The sequence below is a fragment of the Diabrotica undecimpunctata genome, chromosome 6, assembly GCF_040954645.1.
Source record: "Diabrotica undecimpunctata isolate CICGRU chromosome 6, icDiaUnde3, whole genome shotgun sequence".
Taxonomy (NCBI): domain Eukaryota; kingdom Metazoa; phylum Arthropoda; class Insecta; order Coleoptera; family Chrysomelidae; genus Diabrotica; species Diabrotica undecimpunctata.
Window position 1 is genome coordinate 13,209,373 of NC_092808.1, and position 22,516 is coordinate 13,231,888.

Consider the following 22,516-nt stretch of genomic DNA (forward strand, 5'->3'; position numbering starts at 1 on the left):
TTCCGCTTTAATCTGTGCCTTCTAAGAATTGCAAGGCAAAAACAGACGTTGATAAAGGTGTTAAGAGAGACATGGGGAATCTAAAACTTGCATTCCACAACATATCTTTTCAACTAAGCAAAATTCTTAGCGAATTGGTTTCTAGTACTCGTACAGAGTATATCGAAATAACAAGGAAAAGACAGTTAAGATTTTATTTCACGTATAGGGAGCTTGCGCATCCGTTTATACGTATTTCAGCCCAATAGGCATCATCAGAACGGCTTTCGCAAGCGCTCTGAACGTGAAATAATTCTTCTCTGTCTTAGGAAGCAACTATAACATGGCTTCGTATAGACGCAATGTAGCGACATCTGATAATAAAATCGTAGACTAATTTTCGAAACCAAATTCAAGAATTCCGCTTTAATCTGTGCCTTCTAAGAATTGCAAGGCAAAAACAGACGTTCATAAAGGTGTTAAGAGAGACATGGGGAATCTAAAACTTGCATTCCACAACATATCTTTTCAACTAAGCAAAATTCTTAGCGAATTGGTTTCTAGTACTCGTACAGAGTATATCGAAATAACAAGGAAAAGACAGTTAAGATTTTATTTCACGTATAGGGAGCTTGCGCATCCGTTTATACGTATTTCAGCCCAATAGGCATCATCAGAACGGCTTTCGCAAGCGCTCTGAACGTGAAATAATTCTTCTCTGTCTTAGGAAGCAACTATAACATGGCTTCGTATAGACGCAATGTAGCGACATCTGATAATAAAATCGTAGACTAATTTTCGAAACCAAATTCAAGAATTCCGCTTTAATCTGTGCCTTCTAAGAATTGCAAGGCAAAAACAGACGTTCATAAAGGTGTTAAGAGAGACATGGGGAATCTAAAACTTGCATTCCACAACATATCTTTTCAACTAAGCAAAATTCTTAGCGAATTGGTTTCTAGTACTCGTACAGAGTATATCGAAATAACAAGGAAAAGACAGTTAAGATTTTATTTCACGTATAGGGAGCTTGCGCATCCGTTTATACGTATTTCAGCCCAATAGGCATCATCAGAACGGCTTTCGCAAGCGCTCTGAACGTGAAATAATTCTTCTCTGTCTTAGGAAGCAACTATAACATGGCTTCGTATAGACGCAATGTAGCGACATCTGATAATAAAATCGTAGACTAAGAAGACAAAGAAGAGAATTTATAACACCTTGGTACGCAGTATAATGACCTATGGAGCAGAGAATTGGGTAATAAATAAACGAAACAGGTCCAAAATCACAGCAACTGAAATGGAGTTCATGAGAAGATCGAAGAAAAACGTTTAATTTGGTATGGACATGTGAGAAGAACAGATCATACAAGGTGGATAGCAAAGATTTCGAATTGGAGCCCAATAGGAAGGAGGAAAAGAGGTAGACCCCGAAGATCATGGAGGGATGAAGTGGACGAGGCCATGGAAAGACGAGACCTTAGAGATAGAGAATGGCAGAACAGAAAGGACTGGAGACGTTGGCTGAAAGAAGGAAGGCGGCGACAGCTGTAAAAATCCTTATATAGAGAGATAGATTTTATTTTCAGGCTCACTTTTTTTGCGCCATGAAAGCTCTACCGCTCCTTGTTATGGACTTACCTATCAGGCCGATTTTTTCTGGGCAATTATGAGGTTTTTTTCTTTAAACAGAAGCCCAAATATTAATTCCAATGTTACACTCATTTACTTTTAAACACATAAACACACTATTAAATTAGATTCGTTCTCAGTTAAGAGAATATTTCCAAAATTATGCAAGAGGTCGTTGGAGGAAGTCTACGAGGAGCAAAAAATGATAGTAAAAAAAAAAAAGAAAATACAATCCGTCTAATGGTAACGCGGACGGTCAGTTTCGAGCACATTTTATAAAGAAACTTACCCAATTCCATGGGATATAGCCAGGAGTTGATGTCCAGAATAAGGTCCATTTTGAAAGACTCGCTCTCGCAATGTAGTCGACTCACTGAAACAAAAAATATATATCTAATTAGATTTCATCGAAATATTTACTTAACATAAAAAGAAAAAGAAGTAAATTTAAAATTTTTTTACCAGAAAATTAAGACGTATTATAACAAATTAAAAATATTTATATGACATACCAAAGAGTATGTCAACTCCCGAGATTGTATGATCGGGTTGAAGATCTATCCCCGTTTTAAAATTCTCCACTTGTTCAAAACTACACCAAAACCATAATTTATCACTCTTCGTGCCTGTATTGGTCGATACTTAGATATAAATATGTTGTACAGTTAACCTTTGGGGCAATCCATGCCCCAACAGAAGCAGCAGATGAACTAGTAACCGATCAATTATACGTCCAACTACAAGTAGAATATGAAAACGCACAGAAGAGAGATGCAGTTATAGTCCTGGGTGATATGAACGCGAAGCTGGGAAAAGAGCCAATATATGCAGAATCCTTTGGTAAGCATAGTTTACATGATATTACCAGCAACAACGGTATGAGAGTGGCACAGTTGGCAATGGCAAACAAACTAAGAGTTGTTAGTACGTGTTTCCTTTCCCTCATAAAATATTCATAAAGGAACCTGGATAATACCTGGTACTAATAAATTTAATCAAATTGATCACATATTAATATCTAAGTGGAGGACAACCTCCGTAACGGATGTTAGAACTTATAGAGACGCAAATTGCGATTCGGACCATTTCTTGGTTATATCAAAGACAAAACAAAGAATATCAATGGTAAGAAAAGACAAAGGCGCCAAACAAAGAAAATGGAACACATATATGGTTAAAAATCCTAAAAAGAAGAATGAATACCAGCAGAAAATAAAAGTAATATTAAATGAAAGAGGAGAACAAAACAACATTGAAGAAGAATGGAATGTCATCCAAACGACAATTACAAATATGGCAAAGGAAACATTAGGTGAAACCTCAAGCAAAAGAAACGAGGAATGGTTTGACCAAGATTGCCAACAAGTAATAAATAGTAAAAATATAGCTAGACAGAAATGTCTACAAAGAGATTCCCGATTGAATAGAAGGGCATATGAAGAACTCAGAAAAGATGGAAAGAAAATATGTAGAAGGAAAAAGAGAAATGTTGAATAGAAAAATACAACAAATTACAGATTATAATAACAGAAGAGAGACTAGAAAATTTTACAAGGAAACCAAGCAATACACCCAAGGATACATGACAAGATCAACAGTTTGCAAGGACAAAAATGGGGCAATTATCAGCGAGAAAGAGGAAATAATGAAAAGGTGGAAGGAGCATTTTCAAGAGCTGTTAAACCCAGAAAAAGAACAAAACGAAGATGAAGAAATCACCACACAGCAGAACAACTAGTTGAGCAACCAACATTGGAAGAAACGATAAACGTCATAAAACATCTAAAAAATAACAAAGCACCTGGCACAGATGGAATAACTGCAGAACTGATAAAGAATGGTGGACATGCGCTATGGAGGCGTATCCATAAACTAATCGACCGCATATGGACACTAGAAGTCATCCCAGAAGATTGGAAAGTAGGAATCATACTTCCTCTATACAAAGGGGGAGACAAACGACTCTGCAAAAATTATAGGGGCATAACAGTTTTAAAAGTAGTCTACAAGATATTATCAGGAATTATATACAGCCGCCTGGAATCGTTTTCGGAGGAGATGATTAGTGAATACCAATGTGGCTTCAGACCAAAAAGATCAACTATAGACCAAATACATATGTTAAGAGGTATACATGAAAAATGTGTTGAATATAACATACCTATTTACAACTTGTATATAGATTTTAAACAGGCGTTTGATGGAGTAGATCGACTAAAGATGTTAAAGCAACTATCTATGTTAGGGATACCCAATAAGTTGGTTAAATACGAATGACTTGCACTTGAATTGCACAAAGACCCGACGAGGAAGTTTTGACAAATTTAGCATTTAGCCTTATGTACCAAAAGAATCGAAGCCAAAATGTCTATATACCCAAGACAATTGATTCGACTTAAGGAGATCTGTCATTTGGATGAAGATGTCGTGCCAGTTTAAAGAACTCTGGGAGCAATTGGGATGTGTGGTGACTGTTGATGGAAAAAGAATCGAAAAACGTAATATTTTTGTTCGATTTGTAAAAAGTATCTTTGTTTGGAACATGTAAATTCAATTTGCAATGACTAACAATATTTCGGCTTAATTTTATTATGTTTTTTGCTATCTCTTATAATTTTTTATGATAAGTCTTAGTGAAATAATGTTTTATTTTTGTTCAAGATAGTTCTTGAAGACCGATATGTTATGTAAAAAAGAGAATTAATCTACAAAACTATTACAAAAATTGTGATTTTTTGTGATACGTAAATAAACATTTTAAATAAACAAAATACGTCAATAATAATAAATATTGATAAAAAACTACAAACAATAAATTATTTTATTGAAATTTAAACAAAATACATCCAGAGGACTATTTTTATGACCGGTGTAGTAGACCGTGTGCCACTACTGATACACAAAATTAAACTGCATCTACTAAAAGGTTCATTTGTGACTTCCTGTTGCTGGTAATTTAATTAAATTCATTTAATGTCTTTAAAAAAATATAAATAAAACATCAAACATATTACTGCGATTTATTTACAGAAATATTGAATTTTTTCATCAACTTTCAAGTTTATGGTTCGAAGTTTAGTTCCAGCATTTACATTGATAATTCAAAGGACATTACTTCTTTTATAGAGATCATAAAAGGCACACAAAAGAAAATCGAAACTTCTGACGTAAGAACTGACAAGATCACGCCTACACAACTTCCAGTTACGTGCTTGATAAAGCAAAAAAATATACACATCAGTTTTTAATTAATGGTAAAAAAGATACTTAAACGATAATAATATATTAAAGGAACGTCCATAATTGACATGTTCAGTAAAATATAGAACAAAACTATAAACAGAATTAAAAAAAAGAGCGTAATAGATTTTTTAGAAAAAGAAAAAAATAATTCACTTAATGGTGTCTGATTACATATCACCGATAAAGACAAAAGGTTTGGCAATTGATCTTAAATTAAAGCCAAATTCTTATTAAAAGAAATACCAACATCGATAAGCTCATACATTTCATTAGACGATTACTTTGCGGTTAATTGGTTATGGTAGTTAGTTTTTTTGCTGCTTTAATTAGAAATAGACTTCAAACAGAGCTGCAAAATCCTGATAGGCGGCAATTGACAACTTTTTTTTATAAACAGTTGGAAAAATTTACTTTCAATCTGAGCCATCAAAATAAAAAAGCTTTACCGGTTATATCTACTCGTTCAGTAATAAGGAAAAAGAAATAAATTACATCAATACAAACTTATCTTCAAAGATATATTTAGCCCCATCTGTAACAGGAATAACGAAATTGTTTCGAGGGCGAATTCCATCGAGCATCCCATTATCGACTGGGGCCGCCTTTGAACTGCGTGCAAGCGGCGGTGCGACCGCGCCCATTCAGTTTCCATGCCGTTTGAATTTCCTTGCGGTAGGTCACGGTCGTAAAGGGGTGTTTGTTTTCCGCCGTCATGGAAAATACCCAGATGACTCATGGAGATTTGCGATGCGATTGGCACACCGGAAAAATTGATGATTATACATTTTTTTTATAGGAAGGAACTTCTGAAGAATAATAATTCCCCAAAGGGGATTATAATATATATTGTGTCGAAAGGAGAGTTTTTTAATCATATCAAACACACCGCTCATTTGCCAGAACATGTTTCTCCAAGTCGTGATTTTACAGGAGACATATTTTCATATGTCATATTCTTAAAGATACATTACGCTTTTGAAAGTAGAACATTTATACAGGGTGAGTCATGAGGAACTTTACATACTTCTACCATATGTAGAGTCCCTCAGGGAGCATATCATGTGGCCACTAAAAAATGTCAACTCCTCTTCTTTATTAATTAACAGGGTGATTTGTGTAATTGACCATTTATTTCATTTTACTGTAGTGTTTATACGGCTCATTTGATTTTTTTAATTTTTGCATGATACAGTACACTACTATCAACCATTCGACTGGTATTAGCTAAACTAAAAAATTCCAGGACTGGCTTTGGAAAAATTAATTTAGGGATTCGTATTAAATATTACACCCTGTATATATTTTTTTTTAAATGCAATAAGTGATTTTCAAACTACATAAATAGCCAATGAAAACGACATATGCGACAATGTTGTCGCACTTTTATTAAATTTTTAGTGAACGATCAAATCTTACCAAAAATAGAACAACCATAATGAAGTATCAAATTATAAGGTAATTAATTTAAACAAATGTTATAAATTTCAAACATTTTAATTGAAATGATAAACTGAGTCACTGCACAACAAAAAACAGTAACTACTAACAATAACGAAGAACAATTTAAAAAAAAACTAAAAATATGTACATAGTTATGATAAACCCATAAATTAGAACTGGAAAAGATACAATAATGGTAACAAAATAAAAATAATTCAAAATAGATTTTCGAAATGGAACCCTGCAGCCTGTACACATTTTTGTTGCCGAATTGTTAATTGACGTATTGAATTACGGATACTCTGGGGATCGTTTCTAATAGTATTACAACAATGTATAATTCTATCAATTAATTGTTGTCGGTTATTAATATTCACTGCGTAAACTAGTTGCTTCAATCGTCCCCAAATATGGTAATCAACGGGATTGAAATCAGGGGATCTTGAAGGCCACGAAATAGGACCTGCACGTCCTATCCACCTGTTGCCATAAACATTATTGAGATGTTGTCTCACTGCCAGTAAAAAGTGTGGGGGTGCCCCATCATGCTGAAAATACATCCCTCGGATAGCAACGTTCGCGTTGGCAAGCAAATTCGGCAAAATATTTTGTAGAAAGTTCAAATAGACCTGCCCTGTTAAAGGACCATCAAAAAAGTGAGGACCTACTAATTGGATATTTATGACACCAATCCACACGTTAACCGAAAACCTTAACTAAGAACGACGTTCTCGAATAGCATGGGGATTTTCTTCTGCCCACACATGTGAATTTCGTGAATTATTTATACCGTCTCTGGTAAATTGGGCTTCATCTGTAAATAGTGTCCTGTATAGCGTTGGTCGATTATTGTTAATCCATCTACAAAATTCCAACCTATCGATCTCATCTTCAGCATGTAGTCGCTGAACCATTTGAATGTGATATGGGTATAGATTATTTTTTTGTAAGACTCTACTTACTTTTGATTGAGTAACATTGAGTTCTCGACTTACTTGTCTAGTGCTTATTGTAGGGTTCATAGTAACGGCGTCCATAATGTCATCTTCCTGCGCTTCATCTACATGTCGCTCTGTTGTTCCACTAGGAAAAGTGCCATTTTCTCGCAAATAATTAAAAACTGACCCAAATGTTGGATGACTGGGAGTTCGACGATTAGGAAATCTCCTGCGATATTCTCTACTAGCAGCCCTACCATTCCCATTACAGAATCCATAAACAAATATTATGTCTGCATATTCTGTGGTCGAAAACTGATGTGGCATTTTGAACGAAAGTAACAAAAGCTCTACCAAAACTAACACAATGTACTTAACGTAGATATGACAGAAGAAATATGTATTCTTGTACACATAAATAACAATTGATAATGACAATAATGACAATGGGTATAAAATATCAAGAAACGTCAAACGGTCAACGCCAACCTTCATTTTAAACTTTTTTAGATTTATTTTTATTTAGTACAGTTGATGCAATGTATTATTATTTGACATAAAATTTTAATCATTTACAATCAACAAAAACTAACACATACAAGAGGTTTGACTTTTTAATCAATTTAATTTATTATTTATCGAAAATAATGCCCCAATACGATCTATGAGTAAAAATTTAAAATTGAAAAACAATTGATTCTATCGTAGAGATAATACAAAGTGACAGTAAAGATGTTAATTTTCTACGTATTAGATTATGTTGTAGGAACTCATTTTAATTAAAATGTTTGAAATTTATAACATTTGTTTAAATTAATACCTTATAATTTGATACTTCATTATGGTTGTTCTATTTTTGGTAAGATTTGATCGTTCACTAAAAATTTAATAAAAGTGCGACAACATTGTCGCATATGTCGTTTTCATTGGCTATTTATGTAGTTTGAAAATCACTTATTGCATTTTAAAAAAAAATTATACAGGGTGTAATATTTAATACGAATCCCTAAATTAATTTTTCCAAAGCCAGTCCTGGAATTTTTTAGTTTAGCTAATACCAGTCGAATGCTTGATAGTAGTGTACTGTATCATGCAAAAATTTAAAAAATCAAATGAGCCGTATAAACACTACAGTAAAATAAAATAAATGGTCAATTACACAAATCACCCTGTTAATTAATAAAGAAGAGGAGTTGACATTTTTTAGTGGCCACATGATATGCTCCCTGAGGGACTCTACATATGGTAGAAGTATGTAAAGTTCCTCATGACTCACCCTGTATAGCGGCTTCCATCAGCAGATAATTAAGCTATTAAATGTTAAAAAAAAACTTAAATGGTTGTGATATATTAAGATCATAATAAAAACATCACAGAAATGTGAACCATACAGCACATTTTTCCTAAAAATATCTAAAAACTGTGTAGCAAACAAACTTGCCACCACGCAGAATTTTATGATGTATGTTAAGTTATAAAAACAGGTTGTTTAATTCAATGTGGCGGATACACGTGGAGGGGGGTAATGGGAATCTCAACAAGGTCCAAAATTAAAATAAAAATTGTAACATAAAAATATATTACTGATTACTGACTCTTGATATTCTCATCGATCTTTTGATGGCATCCATTTCCGTGGCTTCGACCTTTTTCTTATATTTTTCGGTTATTCTCCATGTCTCAGCTCCATAAAGTAGGCTAGTTTTAACCATTGTCTCATAGATGTTCCATTTTCTTTTCTTTGATATTTCTTTACTCCATAGAACTCCGTTCAAACATGCTATAGCTCTTCGTGCTTGTACAATTCGATGTTCTATTTCTCGTTCGTCTTTTCCACTACGGTCGAAGATGACGCCCAGGTATTTATATTCGTTGCATGGATTTATTTTTTGATTGTCATCGATATCGAGTTGTTCTGCTTCAGCTCCAATTGAGAGGTATTTTGTCTTTTCTAAATTGATATTTAATCCCCATTTCTGGTATTCTTCAATTAGTTTTCTAAGCATGTATTCCATGTCATCTACCGACAGAATACGGAATGAAGTGATAAAACAACAAATGGGTATAGAGGGCACTATAGTTGAGGATATTGAGTGAAAACAGCGCATATGGTATGGGCATGTGAGCCGAATGGGGGACGAAAGATTGCCTAAAAAAACGATGATGTGGCAACCCCCAGAGACGAGGAAACGAGGAAGACCACCACAGAGCTGGAACCTGGGAGTTGGGAAAGCTATTAGCGCTCGAAACCTGGACGAAGACCTAACTCAAGACAGAATACAGTGGCGTTTGTGAGTCGGACAACGTCGTAAGGCGTTATAAAGAACCGAATATATATATACTGATTACTGACTTGAAACTTAAACCACAGACATACAAATTGAGGAAATCAAACTTAACCAGCTAGTTAGGAAAATTAAGGGAACTTAATGTCTTTTGGGTTTGGGTTTATCTTTTTTGTCTTTTGGTTGATGTTTCCTTGGAGGTCCCCCCCTCTCTTCCAAGGCAAATATCTTGATTCGCCTGTTTCAATTTAAACTATTAAAAGTTTTGAGAAGCGAGAGAAAAACTGTTATAACGAACAACACATATTCTGTATTGAGCTTTATTTATTATCGCAATAAATGAATATAGTGTACTATAACAACATAGTTTTTTGTTTTGTTTGTTGACCGAAAGAGTAAAGTGACTCATATTTTTCTGTCTTTGCTCGCTAGGAAAGCTTCGTGAAGACCATGGACAATAATTCTTTGTCTTCTATTTCCTGTCCATTATTATTTATTGTATTTGTTTCCTTTTCTTTTATTCTCAGCAAGATCGACTTGAAGAGCGGAGGAGGCGGTGGTTAGCATGAAGAAAAAAAAAAGAAATTAATGTTTTTCGCGATATCACGTTGTTGCCGTAAATGGATAATATATAAAACCGAATAAAAAACTCCATAAACTGCTCAAAAAAGCATTAAAAATTAATGCTCTTTATTTAAAGCGAGTTCTTGCGTGCTCTTCGATTTGTTCTCACGATCTACAACTAATAATACCCATCAACGTAATGAAATATCACAAAGCAAACTGCTTTCTTCCCCGATAATGCTGCAATTAAGAAGAAATTAAGATTTTCATCAATCAGGGCCGGTTCTCAAGGTAGATATTAACACGAAAGAACAAAGCTGCATAAAACTCGAGATTTTTTACATTATAGTCATATTAAACAACGGTTTTTCTTGATAAAAAAGTAAAAAACTCTATAAAAATCTTCGAAATCAATCTTTTTATTTTAAATAACTGTGTTAATTCGGCGTTTGTTGCTATATGAGTATTTTGCTCACACCTTTCAAGAAAACCCTCATTATATGAAAACGCCTTCTACGCTTGACTTCTGTCTCGCTATAGCTGAGTTTTTGCATCTGCTTAGTCTGGTCTATTGAAATTCTTATCCTATACTACGTAAAACTTCAATTTAAAAATGTTATTCTTTTAGTGATGTTCCTCCTTTGAGTAATTCCTTCATCAAACGACAAACGACGTTGGCTAAACTTGTGCAGTGTCAACATTTTGCACGTTCTGCTAAAATCGTTAAATATTCTAAATTGTAATACCTTGAGAAGTTTATTTTGTTTTTAATTATGAAAATATATGTATATTTGCAAGAAAAAACTTAAACAGTTAACATTACAGCATACTGAAGAGAAATTTGCAAGGTAAATGGAACATTTCATATTTTATAACGAAACATTAGATTCCTCAACACAAGAGACCAAGAAAACACCTAAGTAATGAAAGAGAAATAAAAAAAAAAGAAAAAGGGCAATCAAAATTAGGCTAATACTATTCTACAGTGGAGTAATAAAAGAAGACATGAACAAAGAAGTCTTACTAGTACATCAAAGATACCAAAATCAGATCAAAGAGAGCCAATATGAATCAGAAAAGATTGTAACAACTAAGCATTTCAATTTCCTTAATTTAAAAACTTTTAATGAAACTGTATTTTCAGGTAACCCTCTATATAGAAATTTTTATCGCTCCGAATACGTCTAGTATGTTGACTTGAAGAGTTCCCCTTTTCGTAATAAATTAATTGAGGGTGTGAGAACTTCATCTTAAATGAAATCTCAGAGCTTAAAAGAAATAGCAAAGCCCAATTTCAGTCAATTCTTAGTTGTCTGTTCAAAATGGCTTATGATGTTTATATTCATAGCCAATATAACAAGGAATATCCGGAATCAAGCAAAAACCAGAACGTTCAAAACGAAAATGGAGAGCTGATGATAAACTTCTGCATGAATAAAGAACTTGGACTAACAACACATTTTTTGACTACAAAGACCAACACAAATATACATTCAATAACACTCGAGGCTAAAGGGCCATGATATATCACGTTATATCCTCACTCTAGAGAACGACACCAACACAAACAAAAATCAAAGTCGAAGGACTAAATACGGAATCCACGGAATACTTATACAAAAAAGATTATCAGAGAAGATTGCTGAGAATGAAATTTTAGCAAACAACATCGAGTCAAGCTGGAAAAAAAACTTAAAAATAACATAATTAACGAATCAACAGAGTCACTTGGAGAGAGGAAAGTAACAAACACTAACATATCAAAAAGAAAACTCCATGGTTTAGAGACGAAGTGAAGCCAAATGTGAAGAAAATAACACAGACTTTTTAGAATACAGAACACAAGCATCCAACCGCTATTAGAATTGCCACAGCTTGCGCTTACTGGTTACTGGTATTTCAGTGTGTAAGATACTGGGAGTATCATTAGTGAATATGACTATTAATATATGCGTCAGTATGCAATGAGTTAAACTTCTCGATGGTACCCCTGCCTGGCAATGGCCATAAAACAGTGAATATACCGGTTCTCATCCCGTACCACCAGCCTACGTCTCGGCAAATAGAAGAGAAATGTTCAGAGCAATCAAAGACCTAGGAGTACCAAATCAGTCTGTAAGTTTAACAAAATCAACCCTAGAAAATTTGAAAGTAGAGTAAGAATACGAATATTATTTGAGTATGATTTTTTACAGATTCAAGCGGATTAAAGAATATTGTCGATGACCGTCTTGATGGAGATAACAGTGAAGTGGACATCAGATATGATGATGATAACTTGGATGCAGATCCAACATGGCTACCACAGCAGGAGGCCACTGATATTGGGGTAATTGACGAAGAAGAGGAAGAAACGATATCGGATGGTACCTAAACTACTTCAAACAGCACGGCTTCTAATAGCACTGCTGGAGAAGACAACACTCCAGTTACACAAGCCGTGAGTAATAGTGAAAGATACTTCTGGAAAAAAACTCAGATGTTGAACCATGCTTTCCAGCACCAGATAATACTCCTTTAGAAATAAATGCTGTAAATCTTCCACCTCATGCTTATGTTAGCAAGTATATTCCTGGGAGTATTTTCAGAGTTATTTTAGATCAGTCAAACAGAACGTATGTGGAAAAAACTGGGAAAGTTTTTTTGGATGATGTGGAAGATGTAAAAAGTTTTTTTCAGTAAGTTTGATAATGTCTATTATGGGATATCCTCAGATTAGGATGTATTGGTCCCGAAAAACCAAAGCAGAATGTGTAAGTAACCTTATGCAAATGGATAAATATTTTTGTTTACGAAAGAATCTGAAGGTTGTGTATGATGGTGACGTAACGGATGAACAAACGAACACCAACAAGTTTTGGAAAGTAGAACTACTGATCAGGTCAGTTTAAACAGGTTGTTTGCTGAATCCAAAGCCTCAAGTAGTAGCTATAGACGAACAAATTTGGGGGGCTTCCATCCTTTCTGGGGGCATTGTCCAGCCAGACAAGTAATCAAAACAAAGCCCAATCCATTTTGTCGTACCTGCTCTAGATGGACTGCCACTGGATTTTTACTTTTACCAGGGAAAAGGTGACCCTATAGCTGATGATGAACGTTTCAAACTTCTAGATGTTGGTGGTAAGGCTATGTTGAATCTTCTGAGTACGTTTCCTCCTGGGGTTTCAGTTTATATGGATAGATATTTTAATTCTGAACATCGTTTAGATTTATTACATTCAGAAAGAGAAGCTACAGATACTGGCACTTTGAAACAAATAAGAATACCTAAGAACTCCAAGCTAAGAAGTGATACTGTTTTAAAAAAAGAAGGTAGGGAGGCAATTCATAAAAGTATAAGATCAGACGGGCAAGTGTCTGTTGTAAAATGGTTTGATAATAAAGCCGTAAACTTCATGTCAAATAGAGAGGGCTCAGAACCTGTCGATAAGTGTAGAAGATGGTGTAAAATACAAAAGAGATTCATTGAAGTCAACAGGCCTCTGGCAGTTAACGTTTACAATGCCAATATGGGAGATATTGACTTCTTGGACCGAATGATAAGTTATTACAGGACTTCTGCGCGAACTAGGAAATTGACAGTTAGAGTTATCATGCATATGTTGCATATGTTTGACTTCGCAATTTCAGCATCATGGATCGAATACCGACGAGATCAGCGTATTTTAGGACCTCCGAAAAGATATTATGAATCTCTTCAGTTTAAAAGAAGAGCATGCATATTTCCTGACCCATGGTCATCAGGAGAGCTCGGATGATGGTGATCCAGATTATGAGTGTCCCTTGCCCCTTCCTCGGAAGCAACCCAGGGTATCCACCCTCCAGACTTGCTCCGTAAAAAGCACACTTTGCATTTACCAGAAATCTCAACCCCAGACAAGAAAAATAGATGCCGAATGCCAGGATGTTCAGCCAACTCAGTCAGAATCAGGTGTTCTAAATGCTAGGTGTTCCTCTGCATCCAACAAAACATAAACTGCTTTAAGCTACACCATGAACTATGACCAGTACCAGCTAGAATATATGTTCTACATGTCAGGTGTTCCTCTGCCTCCAAGAAAACCGAAACAGCATCAAGGTTGTGAATGAACTGACACCAGTGCATTATCTACCAGTTATTTTTTATCATATTTTATTACTTAATAAATGATATAACTAATGCTGTGTATTTATTTCCGATGTATTCATAAACAATCATGGCTATGTTACTCATAAAACACAAATTGCTTTTGAGAATTTTTGTTTATCTTGAAACCCAATGTCGCCCATAGGAGAAATTGGATTTTAAAGATGGTTGCCGTAAAAAAATTATAATTTTTTTTCTTATCTTGATGCCTAATGTAACATAAAACACACCGAAATATAGAAATTAAAAAACAAAAATTCCCTGGGACTGAGGAGGATATGAGAAATATGGTAATACGTGCTTGGCGGAGGAAGGCGATGGATAGGGACGATTGGAGAGAAATTCTTGATGAGGCTGGGACCCACGCATGGTTGTAAAGCCAGGTTGATGATGATTATATTCTTGTCTATATTTACATCTACCAAATGTGAGGTTCTTCTGATCAGTATATATTATTACTGTTAAATTCTTACATATTTATTAGATGTGCTTATTATATATACTTTCGTTTTGAGCTCCACATATTAGTATGTACTCAATCATCAATCGTTGTCGCCGGTGTTTTCAAGTGTATATTTACACTACCATTAATACATTAACATGTAAAATTAAAAACACGATCACAAAGCATTAACCATAATTTTTTCTAAACCTCGTAAGCCGGTGCTGAATTACGGCCAATTACAGTTTCCTGTAAGCTTTTTTCTCATTGAAAATAATCGCCACCTAAGGAGTTACGGCTAAATTATCCTCGATGATTATATGGATGGAACATTTTAGTACTAATGAGTTTTATAGGCTGCAAAATTAAATACTGTTACTAATTTTAACGAGAAGATTCGAGTTAAGGGTGCATTGGCGTCTCGAAGTTGTGTATTTGCGAGATTTTAAGTATCACTGTTGCTTTTTTAACACGTTCACTTCCGACTATGAATTTGTATGAGTATGAATGTGCTTCCGACTGTGTGAACATATGATAACATTATGATATCGTCATGGTAACTCACGTATAGTTTTAATTTTGCAAAAAAACGTTTCCAATACATTTTAAGGAAAAATGGTTAAAAAAAGTTAAAGATCTTAAAACGTCCTTTAATCTTGAGAGTTTTTAAATTAAAATCCATAAACAATTGACCGAGATAATTACAACTGCTTATTTTTGCAGTAATTTATAAATTTTAATAAGTTTGTGTTTTGCATTATGACAAATAACATTAAGATTCTATTAAAATTTTATTAAAAAAACCGTTGGAAAAGGGGCTGACTTTTTAATTCATAAATATTTATAATAACTTTGATATTTTTTATGTTACGCCTGTACACTCAGATGCAAAAAAAAACAATGGAGAAAATTTTGGCCAAATTAAATTTTTTATTTTTAGCCCCATTTTGATGATTTTTTAGCGCACTGTGTATAAATTTATAATTTTTAATTTGGTATTGTCAGTTTTCCTATACAATTTTATATTTGACTTATTGTACGGGGTGAATTAAAACGTGCTTTTATTTATTATCATAACTTTTAAACTTCGTGTGGAATAATTCCGTTTGCGAATTTTCGTAAAACCTTATTTTTCGGTTGCAACCATGTCTCCTAAGCATTGTGTTTTTTGTTTCATGTCAAAATATGCCTTGGTTCATTTTTTAGAGCTAAATGAATTTACCACCCACAATTTAGGACTTTTTTAATTATGATTATTTTGGAGTTATTTTGTAATACGACGAGGTGGCTTTGGTGGCTGTTATCATTATGGCATATTGACAATTTTTCCTTTTGCGCTTATTTGTACGGTGCCAATAGGCCTTCTAAGCCATTCTTAAATTTCAAATTGCTTTCCATAGAAGGATCCACGTCAAAAACCATATCTTGAAGTTTTTGAGCAGACGATAATATCGTGTTTATGTTACTTAAAGTGAAAGACGTCTCGACTATTACTTCTTGGTAATTATCGTCTTCATCGCTTTCTTTATCATTTTCCAGTATTTCGAGGAGCTTCTGTTCTGTAAGTTCACGGTCATTGGCGGCTAGAACTTCTTTATGAATTACCTGACTGCAGATTTTCAAAACCTTCCTGTTTGAGAGGTAGAAACTTAATTCTTACATTTGAATCAATTAAACTCAGGGATTCTGGATCTCCAGGAGCATTGTCGACAAGGAAAAGTGCTTTAAACGGTAGCAATTTTGCTGTTAAATATTGCTTAACACTAGGTACACAATAGTTAGTAAACCAGTCCGTAAACAATGTTGCCGTAACCCACGCTTATTTGATTTGTCCTCTAAAATACAGGTAGTTCGTTTTTATTTTTATGTTTAGAAGAAAAATGTTTAAATAAAAATATTTTTATGTTTAAAAAAGAAACTATTTTTTTAAATCTTTCGAATCATCTGTTACTTGCTTGGAAACTAGAAGATTCGTGTCAGCCTTTAGATTATCGTAAAGACGAAGAGCATTTTTTGTATCATTCGTGTGCTAATTGGCATCCTCTTTTTGTTTAATCTTCGATCCAAAGGCTCAGTGCTTTTCTCATTTTTACCAAGGTTTAAGATCACGAAAAAGAAGTTTCTTTGTTGCTTGAACTAGTGGCATACAAAACACTGGAACGAATGGTTTTCTCACTCTTTAGTAGTCCTTGTAGTAGATTCATTCACTTCAAAACTTCTTTGTGGCACTTCCACATGATTCTCCTGCAGCTAAACAGTCTAACAACTGAATTTTTTATCTAAATTCATTACACATCTCCTTTTAACAAACTTTTTACTATTCCTTTCAGGCGAAGACATTTTTCAGTATAAAAACTATGTACAATAAAACGAGAACGAGTATTGTATAATTGCTGTTACCGTACGCGATATGCGAAGAAGTAGATTATGTATGTACATATCTGTGAAATACCTCTACTAAATGTGACCCATAGGAGTGATATCATCGGACGCCAGTGAATTACCGTGTAGAGTGTATAGAGTGGAGCATTCGTCAAAAGTCGATTGGGCGGATATCGAAACCGCGGTTGATGAGTCAGCGGATAACGAGGGATTACCGTACACACTCATCGCTGTACCATCCAAAGGGTAGTGGAACGTTTTATACGAACTGGAACAAACAAGCGTAAAGCGGGAAGTGACAGGAAGCGCAAAGTGATCGTTTTATACGAGTCAACGCTTTGCGGGATCGTCATTTAACAGCGGTGCAAACAAGAAATCAGCTTCAAGAGGTTAAAGGCAATAATGTAAGTGTATTTACAGTTCGTCGAAGATTACATGAATTTGGTTTGCAAAGTTGCAGACCAGCAACTGGGCCCAAATTACTCCCAAGGTACAGAGTGGCTAGACTACAATTTTCCAGGGAACATTTACATTGGAATTTAGAACAATGGAGCAATGTTCTTTTTACGGATGAGTCGAAATACAGTCTTCAATCATCAGATGGGAGAGAACGAGTATGGCGTCGAACTGGAGAGAGATTTGCGGAGTGCGCTTTCAGTCCCCGCGTTAGCCATGGAGGGGGTTCGGTGATGCTATGGGCTGGAATGTCCCGAGAGGCGCACACTGAATTGGTATTTATTGAAGGTTCGTTGACTGCACATCGGTATATTGAGAAAATTTTAGCGAATCACGTAGTACCCTTTGTAATGTGTGTCACGCAATATTTAGATGAAGTTGGTATTAATAAAATGAACTGGCCAGCGTGTTCGCCAGATCTTAACCCAATAGAGCTCGTTTGAGACATGCTTGACTTTTGCTTTGGTGGCCTGCATTGATGAAGTCATGTATGGAGACCCCAACGCAAGATTAATCATTTATACACATAGCCAAGCGACTATTCTGACAGTAAAGAACCCACTCATCAAATCAAAACTAGGAACTACAAAGATCTCCTTAACAACCTGGCAAAAGATACTAAAAGACAGTAAAAGTGTACAAGTTGGCAGTAAGCAATAAAAGATAATAGTGAAGAAGACTTTAGTGAAGAAATTATCTTCAAGACTTTAGTCAATTTATGTTAAACAAATTACTCATATATTATATTATATAGAAATATTAATATTGCAATAAACAGCATAATGATACCAATGTTCAAGAAAGGGGATAAAGAAGACCCCAACAATTATAGAGGTATAAATCTACTGAACACCGCACTTAAGCTTACCACAAAAATCCTAACCAACAAAATCAATAAACTAACAATTTTATCAGATGAACAACAAGGATTCAGATCCGGAAGATTCTGCGTAGACGCCGTATTTGTACTAAGATAAATCACAGAAAAGGCCGTCGAGTACAATAAACCAGCATATCTATGTTTTATAGACCTGACACAGGCTTTCGATCGCATCAAAATCGAAGACGTCTTACACCTACTGTATAAAAAAAACATCCTCCTCCTCCTAAGTGCCTTCTCTCTTGAGGTTGGCGATCAATATGGCAAATTTCTCTCTGTTCTGGGCTTGATGAATTAATTCATTTCCTCTTGTGTGGGTCCAATCTCTGATGTTTCGTAGCCAAGATTTTTTCTTTCGTCCTCCCTTTTACCTTCAATCTTGCCTTCTAATATTACCTGGAGCTGCTCAAATTCCTATGGCGCATTATGTGTCCTAGAAGACAACAAGAAAAGAAACATACCAATCAATATTATACAAACCATCGAAAACATCTACTTCCATAATCGAATACACGCAAAGATAAATGGAAGTGCATTAGGAAGATACACTAACACAGTGTGTACCAGTCCAAAGCGGAGTCAGACAGGGTGACTCGTTAAGCCCACTTCTTTTTAATATAATAATGGACGAAATAATACAAGCAGTACGTAAAAGTCATGGTTACAGAATGAGGAACAAATAAATTCAAATATTATATTATACAGACGACGCCTCATTAATCGCCGAGACAGAAGACGAGCTCCAAAGATAACACACATCTTCAATACAACAGCCAAGAAATACAATATGATAATATCAGCAGAAAAAACCAAATGTATGACAACATCTAAATAACTACTACGATATAAAATCGAAATTAATCGGAAAATAATAAGCAGGAAGCAAGGTTTAGATATCTGGGAATAGATATAACTAGTTACGGAGGTGTTGAAGAAGTAGTACGACAACAAAGCTTAAAAGCAAGTAAAGCGGCGGGATCTCTTAATCACACAATCTAGAAGAACAAACACCAAAGACAAGACACAAAAACAAGGATCCATAAAGCAGCAATTAGACCTATATTAACATACACGGCGGAGATAAGAAAAGACACATCTAAAACGAGACGACTACTAGAAACAACAGAGATGAAAATACTCCGACGAATATCAGGGAAAAGTCTGTTGGATAGGGAGAGAAGCGAAAACATTAGAAGAGCATGCAATATAGAAGACATAAATGTATTGGTGACAAACCGGAAACAGGAGTGGAACGAACACGTTAGTAGAATGGCAGAGGATAGGATAGTACCAATAGCACGAGATAAGTCACCAAATAGACGAAGAAGTATTGGCAGACCAAGAAAAAGATGATGCGATAATTTAAACAATTTAGGAGGGTAATATTGAAGAATAAACAGGCTATAAAGCCTATATACAAGAAGGAAGAAGAAGAAGAAGACAAATTACTCATTGTATTACATAGAACACATGACAAATGTACAAATACATTTGATGAACAACACGAAATCAAATAAGAACAGTTAAATTGGACTTGATGAGAAGCTGTCTTCAAATCACCAAAGAAGAGAGAAAATATGGAACAAAATGTAAGTAGAATGCTTAATTATAATAAAGTTGAAAAATAGAGCCCGGCAGTGGTACGGGCATGTACAAAGAATGGTAGAGCACAGGTGGCTGAAAGGAATGTTGGACTGGGACCCGCCGGGAAAAAAAATGGAGAGGAAGACCTGCTATAAAATGGAAAACGTACATAGGCAATGCTATGATAGACAGAGATCTAGGAAGGTGACTGGGCGAATAAAGTGCGGTGAAGGACAAAAACGACGAACTCACAATGGGAAAAAGCCGAAGAAGAAAAAGAAGAAACCAGGCAGACGAAGAAGACGCCGAATACCTCGAAGAAGGTTGGAAATCGGCAGGCATAGAAGGTTTTAAACTGAAAATATTGAAGGAATAGGACCATCTTACATCCTTACTCTCAAATTTATAAATTTCTGAGTATTTTAATATGTATAATCTTAGATATAACTGAGGATATAACTCTGGACGATAATAATATGGAACAGGTTGAATCCTATATATATTTAGGACAAAAAATCGAACAGTCAAAGCTTAATCTAAATTCTAATTTAAATACGGAATTTAAATAAGGAATATCTTAGCCTATTCCTTAGCATAGGCAACATTTGGAATATTACAAACAGCTTTTAAATCAAACTTACCAAATATTTTAAAGGCAAAAACTTTCGATCAGTATGTGCTGCCGGTACTACCATGTGGAACTGAAATTTAACAACAACTGGCTTTTAACAACAACATAGTCCACAAACTTCAGAGAGATAAGAGACGCAGATTTCCCAATATTAAGCTCAGCGATCGCATACCTAATGAGGAAATAAGAAGACAATCAATAATCCAAAACATTGCTATGTTAAAATGGAACTGGGCAGGAGACATAGGAAGAATGGAAGACAACTGTTAGACGAAGCGAATTGTCGAATAGCGACCAACAGCAAATAAGACAAGTAGAAGAATACTTCAAACCAGATTTATGGCATCAAGCCAACGGCTGGTCACGAATGGATGCAAAAAAAAACAAACAGAAATGAATGGACGCAGCTAAGGGAGGCTTACATCCAACGATGGATATAATAGCTGTGGGTCATAAATTTTAAATCGTACTGTAAGCAACAGTACACGAATCAAAATTCCTCGTAATTATTTTCAACATCATTAAAACTTTTATAAAGGAATTTTTAAATAATTTTTTTTTACAGCCAGCTACATGAATTTAGTTTCCTTGTGGATAAAAGTAATAATTTCCACATAGGAATATAATAAGTAGGAAATCAACTTACAGTCATGAGTATCCCATTTCTGAGTATCTATAGAACATAGATCTATTCTTTACTGCATAAAGGACCCTTGATCTTGATGGATGGAAACATTTGTAATTTTTTTATTAAAAAAAAAAGGAAATCAAATGCCCCGCCCAATGTACGTGGGCGGGAATGGTATTTGTTAACCAACACTTACAATTATTACGTTCTACGTGCTTAAAAACAATTTAAATAAAATAATAATAGAGTGAATCCAATATAAACTCCTCCTATTTTTGTATAAACAAAGTAACATTTTGTCGTTAAAACATTTGCGACGTCATACGAAAGTAGATATCAAGCTGTAAGGGAGCTACAAGCTACATTAATATTTATATGACATGGTTGTAGTTTGTATGGATTTTTCCTTACATCATTGATTATTTAGCACCATAATGAGAAGAGGACTGGTACTGTATTTGGTGCTAACTGTATGACTTGAAATGACAAAATAGATGATTAAACAAAATTGCACAACTACACACCATTCTAGACATTGTACCCATGACGAGGTTGTCATTAAAGAAAAAAATTTTCCAGTTAACATCATAAAACTTTTGTTTGGTATACAACGTACCAAACCATCAATCAATATTTGACAACAAAATGTTCAAACACTATATTTAAAATATTTAATTTATTGATTTTTCCTAACTTGTACATTTACTTGAAATTTTCTTTTAAATCAGTTTTCAAAAGGAAAATTTACCGGCCGTTATAGATTTTTTTAAAAGCTGCCTGTGGTCCCCCAAAATTACGCTATTTATATTTTTAAATAGGAAGTAGAGATCCCGGGCGGCAAAAAAACAAAAACAAAAGCTAAACGTCAAAGATCGCATGTCAAATCTAAATAAATCAAAAATACGATGATGTAAGCACAGTATATGGTAGGACTCACCTTGTCAAGTTCACGGACGCCACAAATAAACCAACAAAACGTCGACGATATGCGATCTCCGGCATTTTACGAAGAGAAAAAACGACCGCGAAGATCAAAAGGAAAACAGGAAAATATAAAAGTTCGTTATTTCGAAAAAAAGTCGGAAGCTTCTGTCTTCTGCCAAACACAGATGAAAATGTTTGTTAAAGGCAAATTACCGTCAGGCAGTGGTGGATCAAGGGTGAGGGGGGATCTCGGGGGACGAGGGGAGAAGTAATTCGAATGCGCAATTTCCCCACCACGACCACTCCGAACACGGTGGAGATTCCACCGGCTGACGAAAAATTATAGCGGCGTTGCCGTTATTAAATACTTTTCCCTAAAA

At 34.8% G+C, this 22,516-nt stretch overlaps 1 protein-coding gene across 1 annotated transcript in view; it reads right to left on the reverse strand.

Moving 5' to 3' along the window:
• The window catches only part of Polr2H (DNA-directed RNA polymerases I, II, and III subunit Rpb8), a 205,958-nt gene that overhangs the window by 144,161 nt on the left and 39,281 nt on the right, over positions 1-22,516 (reverse strand). The window contains exon 2 of the mRNA XM_072534232.1: positions 1,903-1,986. Within this exon, the coding sequence (XP_072390333.1) occupies positions 1,903-1,986 (84 nt within the window). The remainder of the gene's footprint in view (positions 1-1,902; positions 1,987-22,516) is intronic.